The 16,920-nt window shown below is 49.9% G+C and overlaps 1 protein-coding gene across 12 annotated transcripts in view; it reads left to right on the top strand.

The window, feature by feature from the left end:
- The window catches only part of akap6 (A kinase (PRKA) anchor protein 6), a 77,305-nt gene that overhangs the window by 40,970 nt on the left and 19,415 nt on the right, over positions 1-16,920 (top strand). For 10 of the 12 annotated variants that reach the window (XM_061777114.1, XM_061777111.1, XM_061777112.1 and 7 more), the window contains 3 exons: positions 3,170-3,273; positions 4,148-4,250; positions 15,316-15,462. In XM_061777114.1, coding sequence (XP_061633098.1) covers positions 3,170-3,273; positions 4,148-4,250; positions 15,316-15,462 — 354 coding nt within the window. The remainder of the gene's footprint in view (positions 1-3,169; positions 3,274-4,147; positions 4,251-15,315; positions 15,463-16,920) is intronic. The other 2 variants (XM_061777118.1, XM_061777119.1) reach the window with 1 other exon arrangement.

Raw genomic sequence — 16,920 nt, 5'->3', positions numbered from 1 at the left:
ATCCTTCCAGTCCCCAAGAAACCTGCAATCTCGGGTCTAAATGACGACAGGCCTGTCTGTCGCCTTGACATCCTTTGAACGTCTCGTGCTGGACCACCTCAAGAGCGTCACGGGCCCCCTGCTGGACCCCCTGCAGTTTGCCTACCGAGCGAACAGGTCTGCGGATGATGCAGTCACCATGGGACTGCACTTCATCCGAGAACACTGATTTGTCTCACAATGCATGTTCCTCTCTCGCTCTCTCTCTCTCTCTCTCTGTCTCTCTCTCTTATTTGCTATCTCCATTTTTTAGTCTTCATTATTTCCTAATTAGCCTGCATGTTAATTAGCATGGTGGCTAATGTTAATTAGCTCTATTAATGGGAGCCACTGTAGCACCTGCCCCCCGAACGCCCGCCGACGCCACCGCGCCGACACCTGCCACGTCTTCATCTCACACGCGCTCATGTGTGTGTGTGTAAGCGTTTGTGTACGTGTGTGTGTGTGGAGACATGTAGGCATGCTAGCAGCTAGCGTAGCATTTACGTCATCACGGTCACCGTTTTCGGTCGGTCGGTGAGATGAGGAACACGAGCCGACGACGGCGCGGGCCGCAAGGCTAGCTCGTTAGCAACGAAGGAGGCTAACGACAAAAGCGAAAAGCTTGAAAAGTGAGCAAACCGAAGCATAGCTTCGACGTCACATGGCTGACGTCCATGATTGGATGCATATTTTCACTTCTTTTTTGGAGAGCCGAAATTTGCAACTTCCAAGCAGGCTCTTGAATGTAACATAACATCATCATCATCATCATCATCATCATCATCCTTGTTTCCTCACCTCAAAATGTTCTTTTCTTCTGCTTGAAATCAAATTGGTTGACTCAATTTTTCAACCAAATATCTGCACCGGCGTGTGTTTTTGTGTGTGCGCGCGTACGCACGCGTGTGTTCATCTGCCGCGTGACTCGTTCTTGTCTTTATCGTTGTGGCCTCCAAGATCAAAGATTCATTCACATTCAGCTGTATTGCCGTATTGCCGTGTGTGCGTGTGGGTGTGTGTGTGTGCTGCTCTCATATCAATTATTGATCCTGTATCATTACCCACCGCTCCGCTCTCTTGAGACAAAAAACACCCTCTTATTGGAATACCTCCCCTGCAGTATTGACCAAAACACGCACACACACACGCACACGTCAGATTTTAGTGTGTAGTTTTCTTGTAGTGTAGTTGTTGTGTTATTTTGTGGTTGTAAAGGTCAATGTGCAGGCGTAATACTCCCACATCAGCTGTTTGTTTTTTGCAAATATGCTGATCAAACCATATTTGAAAGCGATGACGTCACACCACAGAGTCAAACGGTCCAATCGGCTTGCGGTATTGAACAGCGACATGATATGTGCACAATCGCCACACATAAACCCCCAAATTGAGAACCAGCGGCGTCTTCCCAACACCGAGGACCGACTCGCTACAAACGACTATCTCGACCCAACAGCCTCGTCCTCAAACCCCAGGCCCGACAAGCCGGGAGCAGCAACCTAGAAGCAACAAATGAGAACCGAGGCCCAACAAGCTAGAACCTAGAACCAGGGCCAACCATCTCAACCCTAAAACCTAGTTCCAAGAATCTAGACCACATTACAGGCCGCTGCTCTGCTGCTCCGTGATTGGCTAGTCTGCGATTGTCTGCCCTGTGATTGGCTGTCACGTTTTTAACTTTTGTCGTGTTGCGTACTTGTGCTTCTGTGTCGTCGGAGTGACTTCAAAAAACCAAACAATCTAGAAGAGTAATGAACACGTCATCAGCCTAATGAACACAAGTGGACGCACATTTCAACAAAGCGCGCGCCATTTTCCTCACGTCTACAGATGATCGCGCGTTGCCGTTTTGTTTATTAGCTCCCTGATTGAGGCGCTCTGCCTCCACCAGATTGGATGACCTTTCCAGATCCTTCCTCCGAGTCCCCTAAGTAGATGAGACGGCGGACCACGCGCACTTTTATTCAGATTGTTGCGTGCGCGTGTGCGCCGCCTCCATTGAAGCTCATCTCCATACAGTTTGTACGCAATTACGTGTGAGCGCCGCCGAGCGCCCTGGATATGATTGTGATGTGCGTGAAGGAGACCGCCTGCCGCTCGCTGCTTGTGTGTTTTTGTGTGTGCGCGCGCGGGACACACTCTTCACGGTTACGTGCTTGTACGAGAGGTCATTTGTTCTGCGGAATGCGATTCATGCTGATTGTGTGTGCGATTTATGTTCGCGTGTGCGGGCGTGAGAGGTGTAGGACGAGGCTCGAGTGTCGCGTCGATGTCGGCCGCGCTTTAAAGGGCACGTCCGTCGCAATATGGCGACAAGCTCCATCATCTGCAATAAACAGCTAATCACGCACGCACGCACGCACACACACACACGCACACAAACCTACACTATGTTGCTGTCCAATGAAACGTCTCTAAATGTTGTTGGTTGTTTTCATCCAAAATCAATCAAAACAAATGTGGAAACTTCACCGCTTGGGTTAGCGTGCTCACGTATGTTGTCACACATCATAAACACTGTCACGCCCGCACACACGCTCACTCACGTTCACACTCACTCGTAGAAACACACACACACACGTGCGCTCTCGCTCACACATTCTCATACACACACGCACACACGCAATCATACACACAGACGCTAAATCTCTCTCACACAAACACACACGCATATGCAAACTCACTCACATGCACTAAATCACATGCGCACTCACAGTCAGTCACATGCACAAACACACACACAAACTTTCTCTCTCCTTCTTACTCACGCACACACGCTCTCAAACATTTGTGATGTTCTCACACTGAAGAGAGTTGATTGGCAAACACGTGAGAGCGATGATGTCATCGTCTTGCATGGGCCGACGACGCGGGCGGTTTCGATCAGAATCAGAATCCTGACGATACAATTGTCAGAATCCCTGTTGACTTTTGGCCGTTACAGTCCGCTTGCATTGGGCGCGAGGGGGGGCAGCGCCCCACCGGACATTCCGATGACGCTGCGGTGAAACAAGCTTGCCGTCGGCGGCGGGTCGCAGCCGTTCGGCGTTACCGCCGCCGACAGAACCGGAGCGGAACTGCGTCGCCTCATAAGTTTGTGTTCATCGCCATGGTTACAAACTCCGCCTTTGCCTTGCCCCCCCTGCAGGCGGAGCTGCCGTCCGGTCGCCATGACGCCCAGCGAGCCCACAAACTGAAAAGCCTGCAATACGCCTCCGCAGCCAACAGGGACCGCTACGCACACAGCAACAGGTATGTGAATGACTGAATGTGTATGTGTGTGTGACTGAGAATGTGTGAGAGTTGGATCAGAGCGAGTGTGTGCGTGTGTGTGTGTGTGTGTGTGTGTGTGTGAATGCTTCAGTGAGTGCGTCACTGATGGATTTCAGAGCGTGATTGCTCGAGTGAGTCAACGCATAAATCGGTGAGTGAGTGCGTGTGAGAGAGTAAACTAATCTGTATGTGAGAGTGAACAAGTTCAGTGAGAGTGAGCGAGTGTGTGTTAGAGAGTGAGTATGAATGAGAGAGTGCGTGTGTGAGTGAATGAGTGTGTGTGAGAGAGTGTTTTTTGTGAGAGTGGAGTGTGTGTGAGCGAGCGAGGGACTGAGTGAGTGAACAAGTGTGTGTAGGAGAGCGTGTGTGTGAATGAGTTCACGTGAGCGAGTGCGTGCGAGTGTGATGTCGTGTGACTTTTGTTGGCTTTTGATTCTTTCATTGGCATTTTCTTCCACGCGGTCACACGCCTCCTGTGTGTGCGCCTCGAACCGCCAGCGGTGGCGACCGCACAATTCCAAACAATTTCAGCGCCAACGTTGCGAAACCCGTCGGCGAGGCAGCCGCAGTGTAAATAATAGGCACACGCGTCAACACAAACACGCACGCACAGCTGAACAATGCGATCGACAGTAATGCGGGCGCGTGTGCGCCTGTTTCTGTTCACGCGAGTGTGCGCGTCGGCCACATTTGATGCGATCCCGTGTCGAGGGGGCGTCGGCCCCCCCGCCGGGTCTTTGAGGGCGAGTAAGAGAAAAACGAACCCCGACGACCAGTCCGTCGTTTGCCTATACGTGTCCTCGCTTTGACTGGCGACCAGTCCGGTTTGTGATTGGCCGTTTCCCGTCTTCAGCCTGCAGGACTTTGAGCGCGCGTACGAGGAGCTCTGGGATCGGCTGACGGACGCGGACGCCGCGGCGGCGACGTCGGACGAGCGGAGACGACGCCTGTTGGAGGTACCGCCCGCCGCCAAAACACAGCCGCGCCCCCTGGCGTCCTCGACGGCAAACGACATTTTCCCGCGCCGCACACGAAAACACGCAAATTCAGGCCAAAGCCAAATATGCACAACTCAAGCTCATTTGAGGGAGTTTGCGTCCGTTGGTTTGCACGCGACGCCGTGTTTGTTGTTCGGCCTCAACAGACGGACATCGCTACGCGCTACGTTAGCATCGCGATGCTAAGCCGCGAAAGTTGAAAGAAGCTAACGACGTGCTCGCGCTTACATCCCAGAATGAGCGGCGCGCACGCTGGTGCTGTATCGTTTCCCCCAACTTTGTGCGCGTGCGCGTCATGATTAATTCACGGTCGGACACGCTCACCTGGCCTGCGAATTATTGATAAGTGTAAAGATGAAGCTAATTTCTCCAAAGGAGGCTCGCTCAAATATTCATCCGCCGTTGAATATTCATGACGGACGGCCATCCATTTTCCATGAGGGGCCACTCGCTCTTTTTCTTTTTCTTCCTCTCCTTCTTTCTTTTCCTTTCCCTTCTCGTCTCTCTCTTTTTGCGTGTGTTGAAATATTGATGGTCTTCCTGGGCAGTCCCAAGGTCGTCGTCGTCGTCGTCGTCTTGTCAGATATCGTCGCCGTGACGATCGCCAACAAGTGACGCCGTGCTTTATTAATATTCCCGACATTAACACTCGAAATAAAACTATTTGTCTTCCACCAGCGTCACCAAAGCGACACAACATGGTTGGTTGCATGTGTAGCATTTGCCAAAATACTCAATTAAATGAAAGAAGCTGTTTCGCATATAAAGAAATAACAAAACATTTGAATAAAGGCCATTATGAACCGAAATATGATTGAATGAGTTATGAATTTTGGTTCACTCTGTAGATGAATGTATGCATATATGGATTGTACACTATGTGTGGATAAATATATATATACACACACACACACACAGTGCAATGAAAAAGTATCGTCCCGCTTCTCAAATTGTTCCTGCTTTGTTTGTCACGTCGATATTTACGATCTTCAAATAAATATCATTCCAGAAACTATAAAAGGCCGTTTTGGAATGGTAATTTGATGTGTTAATGAAAAGGAACTTTTGAAATCACGAATGAACTTTGGCTAATCACATTTTGTGTTCATGTGCACTGACCGCACGCGATCCCGATGACCTTCACACCTGTTCAATCAAGAAACAGAATCTGTCCTGACAAAATCAAGTCGGACAAAAGTTGCAGCAAAAATAAAGCAATCGACATCTATCAGTTACAAAAGCCATTTCTAAAGCTCGAGGACTCCAGCGAACCTCGGTTCGGTTGAGAGCCGTTGCCCTCAAATGGAGGAAACCTGGAACGGTGGAGAACCTTCCCAGGAATGGCCGGCCTTCAAATGGCATCCGTGGCAGAGTTCCGAGGCCAAAACCGCTGCCGACCGAAAAGAACATAAAGGCTCGTCTTACTTTTGCAAAAACATCTGAATGATTTTGGGAGAAGATTACTTAGACTGACGAGATGAAAGTTGAGCTTGTTGGAAGGTGTGTGCCTCGTTACATCTGGCGTAAATCTAGCACAGTATTTCAGAAAAAGAACCTGGTCTTGGGCTGCTTTGTTCCTTCAGGACCTGGACAACTGAAATTTTGCTCCTGAACAGAAACTCCTGAAGTGAGAATGTTCAGCCATCGGTTTGTGATCCCGAGCTGAAGCGCACTTGGGTTCTGCAGCAGGATAACGGTCCAAAGCGCACCAGCAAGTCAACTTCTGAATGGCTTAAAAAACAAAAAGAAGGTTTTGGACTAGCCTCGTCAAAGTCAGGACTCGAATCCCATTGAAATCCTGCGGCACCCGAAAATTCTCCAGTGTTGCTGAATTCAAACAAATTGTGCAAGGAAGGAAGAGTGGGCCCAAAAATCTCCACGCAGATGTGAACAACTCATTGGGGCACTTTGACTGCTGAGGGTGGCCCAAGCACTTCTTCGGGTTGGGGGGGGGGGGGGGGGCCAGGTGGTGTTGAGGATATCAAAGTCTTTTCCCGGCATTTTATGTTTGCTTGGGTTGTCTTTGTGTGATGTTTACAATTGGTTGATGATTCAAGTGCAAAAAATACGAAGTTGAGGAGGGGGCCGCTACTTTTTCACGGCACTGGACGGCTACTATAGGTAGTATAAGTATAAAGTCCCGATTGCATCGACTTATACATGACGAGATATATATAGTATGCGTACGTATAAGAGTCGTGATGACGAGCGTTGCGTTGTTCTCACTTCAACTTGTTTGTTTACCTGCAAGCTTTCACTGAGTGCGTGTTTGTGTACGTGTGTGTCTTCCACGATGCTTTTGTGTGTGTGTGTGTGTGTGTGTGTTACCTCCGCGTGACCATTAAAGAACCTCGCTGTGTTCCCTTCAAATGCTGGGGGGACTCGACCCCGTAACCGTGGTAACACCGGGGGCCCCTTTTTGGGGAGGCGTTGGTGTGCGTTTCTTGGCAGAGTTTGACGCTACTGTTTATTGTGATCTTACACGGAGGCACTTTTAGCATTCTGTGTGTGTGTGTGTGTGTGTGTCTGTTGACACCAATGACTTTGTGGTTCTTGAATGGTCGTGTAAATCTCAACTGAGTTTAATCGAGTAAAGAGGCTGAAAAGACGTCTTCCGAAGCTGCAAGTGCATTGTGGGAAAATGAGTGGTGACACATACGCGCGCGCGCACACGCATGCTTTATTTGCGAAGAAAACCCAGTTGACGAGTTGGTCAGTGTTGCGCAACGTCACATCGCTCACGCGGACTTCTCGAGTCAGCCGACGGCGGCCGTTCTCATCGTCGAGTTGGCATCGTACGGCCTCGCCGACGCCGGCGTCGACACGAGAGCGTCCCCGAATCTGACTCGAGCCGCTCGGACAACTTTCAACGTGCGCGATGTCGTTTCGCAACACGAGGTGTCGTCGCACAGCCACCGAAGATGACAATTGACGATGCGGAGGCTTTGCTGGTGTTTGCATACATCATACTTGTATCAATAAATGATATACACGTATTTAACTTTAGTCTGAAGACACCAGCCGTAAAGAAAACGACATCGCAGCAAATTTGGCCTCGGCCGATCGCGTCATCAATCCGTGAGCCGGCTTTTTGCGTTGGTGTCGTGCGGACTGACGATTCGATATGCTCAAAAATATTTGATTGATTCATTGATTCAAATTGTCCAATACGGCGTAGCTCGCAGGCGGTGGCGCTCGCCGCCGCCGCTGGACGTCACTTCCGTCGTGCTAAACGTGGCGCGCGCCTCAAGTGGATGAACTATTCGCTTGAAGTCTTATTCCACGGACGCGCTATTCATCCAAGTAGCGTATATTTTCACAAGGTACAATATATTCTGGCCCCCCAACTGTATGTCCTAAAATATACTGTAAATGCGATTACTACCAATACTAATCACAGTCATCATCATAATCAGAATAATAATTAGTTACAAATGAAACGAATGGAAGTTGATGACAGCGGCTTCGAAAGCGTCACCGTGCCCCGCGCGGGGCGAGCGAGGTCGGGGTGCGAAGTAAGAGAGAGAGAGACGGGGGGGGATGTTTAATTGGAGCCAGACGAGTTGTCTTCGCCTCACAAGGTTGAAATTACAACGCAGCCACCAGGCTAAGCTCATTTCCTCCCACTCTTCATCACTTCTCCTCTTCATCACTCCATCGGAGTTTGTTGTCTCACACGCACGCACACACAACGTGTTAGTCCAAATGAAATACAGATGAAGATTTGCACAATATTTGATGGAGAGAACAGTCTGCCAAACGCAGAACGTCACGTGACCAACAGGAAACCCGCTTCGCGCGCTTCCTGTGCACGCTAACGTCCTTTTGGAGCCGAACTTGCTCAAATTTGCTTTCTTTATGGCTGGTGTCTTTTGCTCCAAGTTGAATACATGTTTATCATTTATTGATACAAATAGGATAGGATATATAAAGGAAGGAAATGAAGGCGATACATTTAAGGAAAGATGGAAGGAAGGAAGGAAGGAAGGAAGGAAGGAAAGGTGATTGACTTCCTCCCTCACGTTGTCGCTTCCTCTTGTACATGACTCTCGTTCAAGACGCGCGCGCACACTTTTCAAGTCGTGCGAGTGTGTCGACGTGCGTTGTCAAACCGTCTTATCTTATCTTAACATCTTATCTTGCCAACCTGAAAATGTTCTTCCCCGCGCGTGCGTGCGTGCGTGCGTGCGTGTTTGGCGTCCCGCGGGAGAGACTTTGGGGTGCGTTTGTTGTGTCAGTCTCGACGACGTGTCGGATATATCTGCTTTAGAACAAAGAGACGCACCTCAGCAGCAGCAGCAGCTTCTATCCGGAAACCCCCCCCCCCGCAGCCCGCAGCCCCCACCCGTGGGCTCTCTGGAGACGTTGGTCTTCCCAGGAACGTCATTTTGACTGAAAGACTGAAACTCGTCGAGAACGTCAGGCGCCACCCCCAAAAAAAGAAAAAGCCGTCAATGTCACACCAAGGTCGGCGAGTAAACACGGCGGCCGCGATCCCCCCGGGCCCCCCGGGCCCCTCCCTTCCGAGATCAGCTCAAAATATGTCACGATCGATACTTATCAATCGCGTGCGCTCATAAACGTTGATTAGATTCGATTTGTCGGCCGGTTTTAAAATATAGCCATGACTCCGTTTCCAATTTATTACGATTATTGTTTATGATTGTCACGTTGCCATTCTTTGATTGTAATTCCTTAAACTAATCACGCTTTTTAGGCATTCATTCTATTATTATTATTCATTCATAAAGTAATTTTATTTATACATGAACCTTTTCACAAAGTTACAAAACAGCCTCTTCATTCTTGTCACAATAAATATAAATATTGACATTTATTCTGTATTTCTATCATAAATGAAGACATCAAAATCAAATACTTCAGCCCATATGTCGCTCCCAGTTCAAACAGAAAACACAATTAAACGGCAAAATGTTGACGCGCACAACGTCATCACAAAAGTCTGTTCGCTTCATGCGAAACGCCATAGATAGGATAATGGAAATGAGTGTAGATGTCACAATAATTAGAAACCTTCAAACTACGACGCTAACACACGTGGAGCAGCAACGCATACGAACAACCAAACAAAGCACATATACTGTATTTGTGTGTGTGCGTGTGTGTGTTCTCATAAAAGGCAGGATTCAAGTTGCCGAAATGTGTGAAATTCTTTTACGTGTGTCATTTGGCATGACTGCGTGAGCGAATTCCCAGGCTTCTTAGTGGGTCAAAGGTGGTCTGGCACACAAGTGGACTAATCGCAGGACAGCATTCATGTGTGTGCGCGCGTGCAGAATGGAGTCGGATACAAAGATGACATGACGGGAATGTTGTCGTCCTGGAGGAAATTTGTCTCCACTCAGAAAAAGTTGGACCATTGTGATGCGCTCTATATGGATATGTATTTGTGATGCGCTCGGAAGAACACACACGCGCGCGCGCGTGAGACGCCTTTAACGGCCAGTCAAACGCTTCATTCATGTGGTCGCCATGGCAACGATTAAAACGTGTTCTGGGCTCTTTTGTGTGTTTCTCCTCGTTGGGAACGTCTCTTTGCTTTTCCTTCTTGTCCAAACTGACCCCACGCTTTCATTTGCACGCACACGCACACACACGCACACACTGCTCACTTCCATGAAAGTGCTACAGTGGGGCACAACATACACTGCTCCATCTCTCTCTCGCTAATATATATATTTTTATCACACACACACATATTTTATATCATTTCTATATTTTATATAATATATATATATATATATATATATATATTATATATATATATATATACAGATATATATATATATTATAGGTGTGTATGTGTGTGCGCATGAGTGAAGTGTGTGTGTATTTGTGGAATTGAGTACAGTATAGTGGACGTGTAGGTGCGTGTGTACATTTGTATTGTGTGTGCGTGCGTAAATGTCATTGAGTGTTTGAACATCACGCGTGTCGCACGTCAACTTAAAACAAGACACAAAGTCATCGCGTCCTTGAGATGCTCGACTCGGAAGGTCAACGACATTTTGACTGTTGTCTAGTCTATTTAACGCACACGCACGCACGCACGCACACACGTAGGCAAACACACGCTTAATACATCTGAAGACACGCACACAAGCTGAAGTGTGTGCGAGGGGATAAATGGAGTGTCAGTGCGCCACTTCCTGTTCTTTCACCGCCACTGGAACATTGATCTCAAGAGGAGACATTCGCACGCACGCAAAAGGACCGGAGGGGGCAGGCAAAAGTGAAGCAATCAAATGTGCTGCCGTTGACCAACGCACGCACACCATGTGCAAACGTGTTATTTTATTGCAACATGTTCCTTACCTGTTTCATCTCACCTTCATCGAAAATGTTTCGTATAACATTTTGTCTTTTTTTTTTGGGAACGCCTGCGTGTGTGCGTCATGTAAGAAAGGCTTTGTTTTCTCATCACGCGTGTGCAACGAATGACCACATTCAATGCTAAGTGTTCATGTCTCATTGCTTTCTGATGACGTCTCATCAGTCTCACCAGCGCGTTTGTTCCGACCCAAACTCTGTCTGACTTCTTCTTCTTCTTCTTCTTCTTCTTCTTCCACTACCGGTGGTCACCACGTCACTGTCCTTGAAGAAAAGAAATTCAATTAAAATATTTGTAGAATCATGAAGGTATTTCCAAATACAGCAGTGCTTTGAGATATAAGTTGAATTTGTTCCGTGTCCATCCTCTTAACTCAAAATACTCTTATCTCAAATAATATGTCCCCATTGAAATGAATGCAAATGCCATTAATCCGCCCGTAAGTCCTGCGGAGGAAACTCATTTCGGCCGCTCGTATCCGGGATCTCGTTCTTTGGGTCACGACCCGCGGCTCGCGACCAAAGGTGAGGCTGGGAACGTAGATCGGCCGGTAAATCGAGAGCTTCGCGTTCCGGCTTAGCTCCTTCTTTACCACAACGGACCGATACAAAGTCCACATCGCTGCAAACGCCGCACCGATCCGCCTGTCGATCTCCCGTTCCGTTCTTCCCTCACTCGTGAACAAGACCCCGAGATATTTGAAGTCCTCCACGTGGGGCAGGATCTCATCCCCGACCCGGAGAGGGCACGCCACCCTTTATCCGACTGAGGACCGCGGTCTCAGATTTGGAGGTGCCGATTCTCATCCCGGCCGCTTCGCACTCGGCTGCGAACCGCTCCGGTGAGAGTTGGAGATCACGGCTTGATGAAGCCGACAGAACCTGCAAAAAGCAGAGACGCAATACTGAGGCCACCAAAGCGGACCCCCTCTACGCCTTGAAATTCTGGCCATCAAAGTTATGGACAGAATCGGAGACAAAGGGCAGCCTTGGCGGAGTCCAACCCTCCCCGGGAACGAGTCCGACTTACTGCCGGATATGCGGACCAAACTCTGACTCCGGTCGTACAGGGACCGAACGGCCCGTATCAGGGGGTTCGGTACCCCGTACTCCCGAAGCACCCCCCCCCCCACAGGACTCCCCGAGGGACACGTTCGAACGCCTTGTTCAGTCCACAAAACACATGTAGACTGGTTGGGCGAACTCCCACGCACCCTCGAGGACCCTGCCGAGGGTGTAGAGCTGGTCCGCTGTCCCACGGCCAGGACCGAAACCACACCGCTCCTCCTGAATCTGAGAATCGACTTCCCGACGGACCCTCCTCTCCAGGACCCATGAATAGACCTTAACAGGGAGGCTGAGGAGTGGGATCCCCCTGTCGTTCTTCGAAAGGGGGACCACCACCCCAGTCTGCCAATCCAGAGGCACTCTCCCTGATGTTGCAGAGGCGTGTCAACCGGGACAGCGCCACAACATCCAGAGCCTTGAGGAACTCTGGGCGAATCTCAGGAGCTTTTGAACCCCCTCGGTGACCTCAACCCCAGAGATAGGAGAGCCCGCCTCAGAGAACCCGGACTCTGCTCCCTCATGGTTAGGTTTTGGGCTAAGGTTGGAGCCTAAGGCGGTTTAGGATGAGTTAAGGTTAGTGAGAAATATATTAACGCCGCCACACTTAAGTCACATACGTCTCCTGTCTGAAAGCAGTTGGGTGTGTTCTACCGGGATACAGCAGCCAATCATAGTCCTGGAGCCAGTAATATTAGAGCGCGGCGTGTCCTGCCTCGAAACGATGTGGGAATCCTAATAAGACCTCAATGAACAGTATATCCGTCCGTCGTGTCTTTCCTACGGAGCGAGCCAATCGTTAGGGGAGAGGCGTCAGGACGTGGAAAGAGACGTGCCGTTCTTTCGGCGTCCTCTCCTCGCCGCTCTCCGGCATATGGCGGCAAAGCGAGCGCTCGTTTGTTTCAATTAGCCGCAAACGATGTTTCATGACGCTCGTCCAGATGCTGAGGAACAAACTCGACGTTGGACGAAACTTTTTCTTCTTCCTGAGCGGCGGGAGGAGGATCGGGCGGCGGGCGTGGCCGACCGTGGCGCGAGCGATTAGCGTGTCTGCCTCGCAGTCAAAAGGTTCACGGTCTGAATCTGGGCTTCGGCCTCTCAAGGCTTTTCTCCCACATTCCCGGAAGATAGGAATGAATGAATTTACTGAATGAACTTCATTAATCGAGCACTTTTCATACAATGACCTGAAAGTCAAAGTGCTTTTCGAAACAGTTCAAAACAGTCCCGCCCTTCCACACAGCCACACACACAAACATATTAATAATATTAATATTAATAATAATAATAATGTAATCCTGTAGCGATGTCATGACCGACGGCGGGGCACAGAGACTCCCAGGAAGGAAAAACCGTCGCGTGACGAGCCCCAGTGCACGGATAGGAATGGATGAAGGAACGGAAGAATCCATACAATTTGGGATGGATTGATGGATGGAGGGAGAGTTGCTGCATTGTTGAATGGCCCGTAAAAATGGACGCAAGGAAGAATTCGTGTTGGCCGGACGGATGTTCTGGAATGTTCGCCTCCACACGAAGACGTGCGCACGTGTGCAGAGCGCTCGCATCGTGGAGATTGTCTGCGGGCGTGAATACATCACGACCAGCCATCCTTGTGTCACCCCCCCCCGCTTGCCCCGCCCGCATCCATCCGCACCTCCATCCCCCTTTTCTCCAAGATCAGCATTTATCTCCAAGTTTTTCTCCCCTGCATTTTAATGCAGACCCCAACCCCCCCCCCCCCCCTCCCCCGGCTCCCCTCGTAGACTTCAACGACATCATTCAGACAAACGCCAGAGGGATAAACGTCCTTCACGTGGACGGCGGCCATCAGCAAATCAATCTCGCCGCTTCCGCCTCGCGGCCGTCGGAGCCGTCCGGCGTTTAGCCGCCGGCGTGCGCCTCCTCCTTGCGTAGCGAAGGGGACGGATGGCGTCGCTAGCATCAGATAGCATCGGCGACGTTGACGAACGCTCGCAAAGACATTTCAATATTGAAACGCGATGATGAAGGACGAGCAACACTAGCGTCAAGCGGCTAGCCGTACGGAAAATGAACAGAGGCGTCGCTAGGAGGGAAAACACGAAGAAGAGTAACGCCAACAACGTGGTCAGCACCGGCTGACCACCTCTTGGAACTTCAATTTGAGCCCAGCAAAACGCTTCTCCACACTACAGACGTGCGGCTTTCGTTGTTTACACTGACAGCCCGGAATATTCCTCGGGATCCTGACGGGAGGACTGACAGTAATCCCTCGTTTATCGTGGAGGTTCCGTTCCCGAAAAAAAATGAAATGTGCAAAGAAGTGATGAATAGTTGAATTTATTACTGTATAAAATGATGGGCATCATATAGGCGTCCCGATGCTAATTTGTGAAACTGCGCTTTTGGGAGGTGCAAGTATTATAATTGTCCACCGGAGGTCGCCATCCACACACACAACAGAAGCACCTGCGCGTTTTGCGTGCCCACCTTGAGCGGCCGGCACAACCGCTCCTGCGGACGTGGTGCGAGCAGGTGGCTTAACCGTTTCCGCGTCCTGGCGATATAGTCAGCAAATAGCCATATGGCTAGCCAGAATTCATTGCGGTAATGTTCTACAACTACAGTACTGTAGTTGTAGAAAGTCAAGCTAACCGTTGCTCTTTATTTGCATTTGTGCCTGTGGATATTGTTACGAGTGCAGTCGCTATTGGCCGGGCTACGCTTGGTATGCGGGAATTTAGTTCCGAAAAACTCCGACCGTGGCTTGTGTTTTCACCGGTCACTTTCCCGACACGTTCTTCGTCTCCTCGAGCGATTTGGCGATTTAGCGAATGTACGAGTTGAGATGAGTCTGTCAGGTTTTGTTTTCCGCTAAGAGCAAGCGCGCAATCGACCTTCTGTGCTGTCTTTGCTGCCACATTGATCAATCGAGATGAGATGTTTTTTCAAGTTCGGAACGACTTGAAAAAAAGGTCCACGATGCACTGAATCGCAAAAATCAACAAGGATATAGCGAGGGATTACTGCTTTGTTTGATAGAAAGATGAAGAAAGGATGGATGGATTATTCGAGGGCCAGATAGATGATGGATGGATAGCCGAACGAACGGATGAAGGATGGATGGATTATTGGATGCATACATGGATGGACGAACAAATGGAGCGATGCGAATGACCTCTAACCCCCAAGGAACTCACCCACTCAAATAACAAAACCCATCAACTTTCAGAAGTGAAGAATCCTTTTGGATGGAGGTGAAACGTCTCCACCCGACGAGAAGAGTGCGGCGCCGGCCTCGATTGAACCTTTACGGGTTACCGTGACGACCTGGACCGATGAAAAAACAAAACAGGCCAGAGATTCGAATCCAGAACCGTTTGAGCGTGAGGCAGATGGGCTCGCCGCGGGCCCGCCGTGATGCCGCCCTTCTTATTTTGTCGTTGTTGTCTCCTTTGGAATCTTGAGCAGAGACGCCAGCTACAAATGCAACAAAATGACTCTCAATGTAATCACGTCGTCGATTTCTGGATGTCTTTCGGATCAAATCGGTGATGCGCAAGAGCACCGCCTCCATTTTGACCCTGAAAAGCGTGCGTGTGCGCGTGCGTGTGCGTGGGTACAGGGCAGCCGCAGCGAACTGATGGCGATGGAGGAGAAGAAGACGAGTCTCCTTTGTCAAGTCGAGTCGCTGAAGAGGAGCTCGACGCAACTGCCGGAAAGTTTACAGCAGAAAGTACAACAGCTCACACACAAGTGGACGCAGCTGGAGGTAACACACACACACACGCGACCACACACACTGCGTTGCAATTTGTCAATGCATTCTTTTTATGTTATCAGGCATTCGAGTACAATGGAATTTCAATGTTTTTAAACCCACTTCCAAACGATAAGAGCATCTTTTATCAACAATAAAAAGTTCAATTGCACTCTTTCCAATGATCACGCGAGTAATAATAATAAGAAGAAGAAGAAGAAGAAGAACTGAGTTTCAAGACATTCGACAGGTTTTAAAGAACTGAAAATAGCCACTTGTTGACATTGCAGCATGAGGAGGTCATACTTGCTGAAATCAAAAGCTCCATCTTCCGATGTCAAGTCCCATCCGCACATGAAAAGCCTCTTGCATCCGTTGAACCTTTTGGAGACTTTCTGCTTGCATGCGAGCTGCTCATAAAACCTTCGCTTGAGGATGCCGCCAAAGCTCTCAATTGGGTCGAGCTCAGGGTCGGACCCGACCGAGGCCTTCGGTGGCGAAAGAGTTACGAGCGTGGGGAGCAGTTCGTATCCAAACGCCGCCTCGGACATTTGAGCGGAAACTCTCCAATAGCTCGCAAGCTGCATGAACGCAAGAATTGTGAAGCTGCATTCAAATAAGGAACTTAAGATGTCCCAAATGCAACTTGAGGCGCTACGGCGTCGCTACGGATTGCAATACGTCACCTCCGAATACTGACAATTCAACAAATGACTCTTTACAGTTCTGTACAATCGAGTGTGAAATCGAAAAGCTCATCGACAGCGGCCCTGCTGTCGCAGGCTGCGACTTCTTCGGCCACCTCAGGACGCTGTGTGATCTCCCGGTCGGCCGGGCTCCGCGCGAAAGGCGCCCGAAAGAGCGTCAGAGCGTCAGAGCGGCCGCCCGGAGAACTTTAATCAGCGTCTGCTTACGGAGGCGGAAGAGCGAGCGTTCAGCTGTCGCCGTCGTTTCATTTCTCAGACGCAAATGCGTTTGCTTACATGTGTCTCGCGCTAACTTCGCCGGCGCCATCAGGGGACGGCGGCGGAGATGAGACGCGCGCAGATGGCGTTTGTGGCGGTGAGAAGCTCCACAGGAGACTCCCCCCCTCCCCCGCCCCCCGTTTGTTTCTTCCCAGGAACAAAGTAGTGCCGCCGCCGCCGTCTTTCATCGTCCTGATGAGACGCCGCCAGCTGCGTCCGCTGGAATCAATCAACGCGGAAGAACAGAGTGAGGGAGTCACGCTTCGGATCCTTCGCGACAAACACGGCGCGGGGGTACCGAGTTGAACGGCAGACGCTCGCTTCGCCCGCCCTTCTGCGTTGAAAGCTATTGCGGGATTTCACGCAGATTTGCCAATGTTCTGCTTTGCTGTGCTCTGTGTGAAAGGCGGCGGCTCCAAACTAAATTGTCGACTTGCGCCCGAACGATTGAATCAGCCGACATGAGCCCTTCTCAAACCGGGGGCAAAAAAAGAACACAATGAAC

This window comes from Phyllopteryx taeniolatus, chromosome 6 (assembly GCF_024500385.1).
Source record: "Phyllopteryx taeniolatus isolate TA_2022b chromosome 6, UOR_Ptae_1.2, whole genome shotgun sequence".
In the NCBI taxonomy this organism is placed as follows: Eukaryota; Metazoa; Chordata; class Actinopteri; order Syngnathiformes; family Syngnathidae; genus Phyllopteryx; species Phyllopteryx taeniolatus.
The sequence above is the reverse complement of the archived record's forward strand: the minus strand, read 5'-3'. Positions and strand labels throughout refer to the sequence as shown.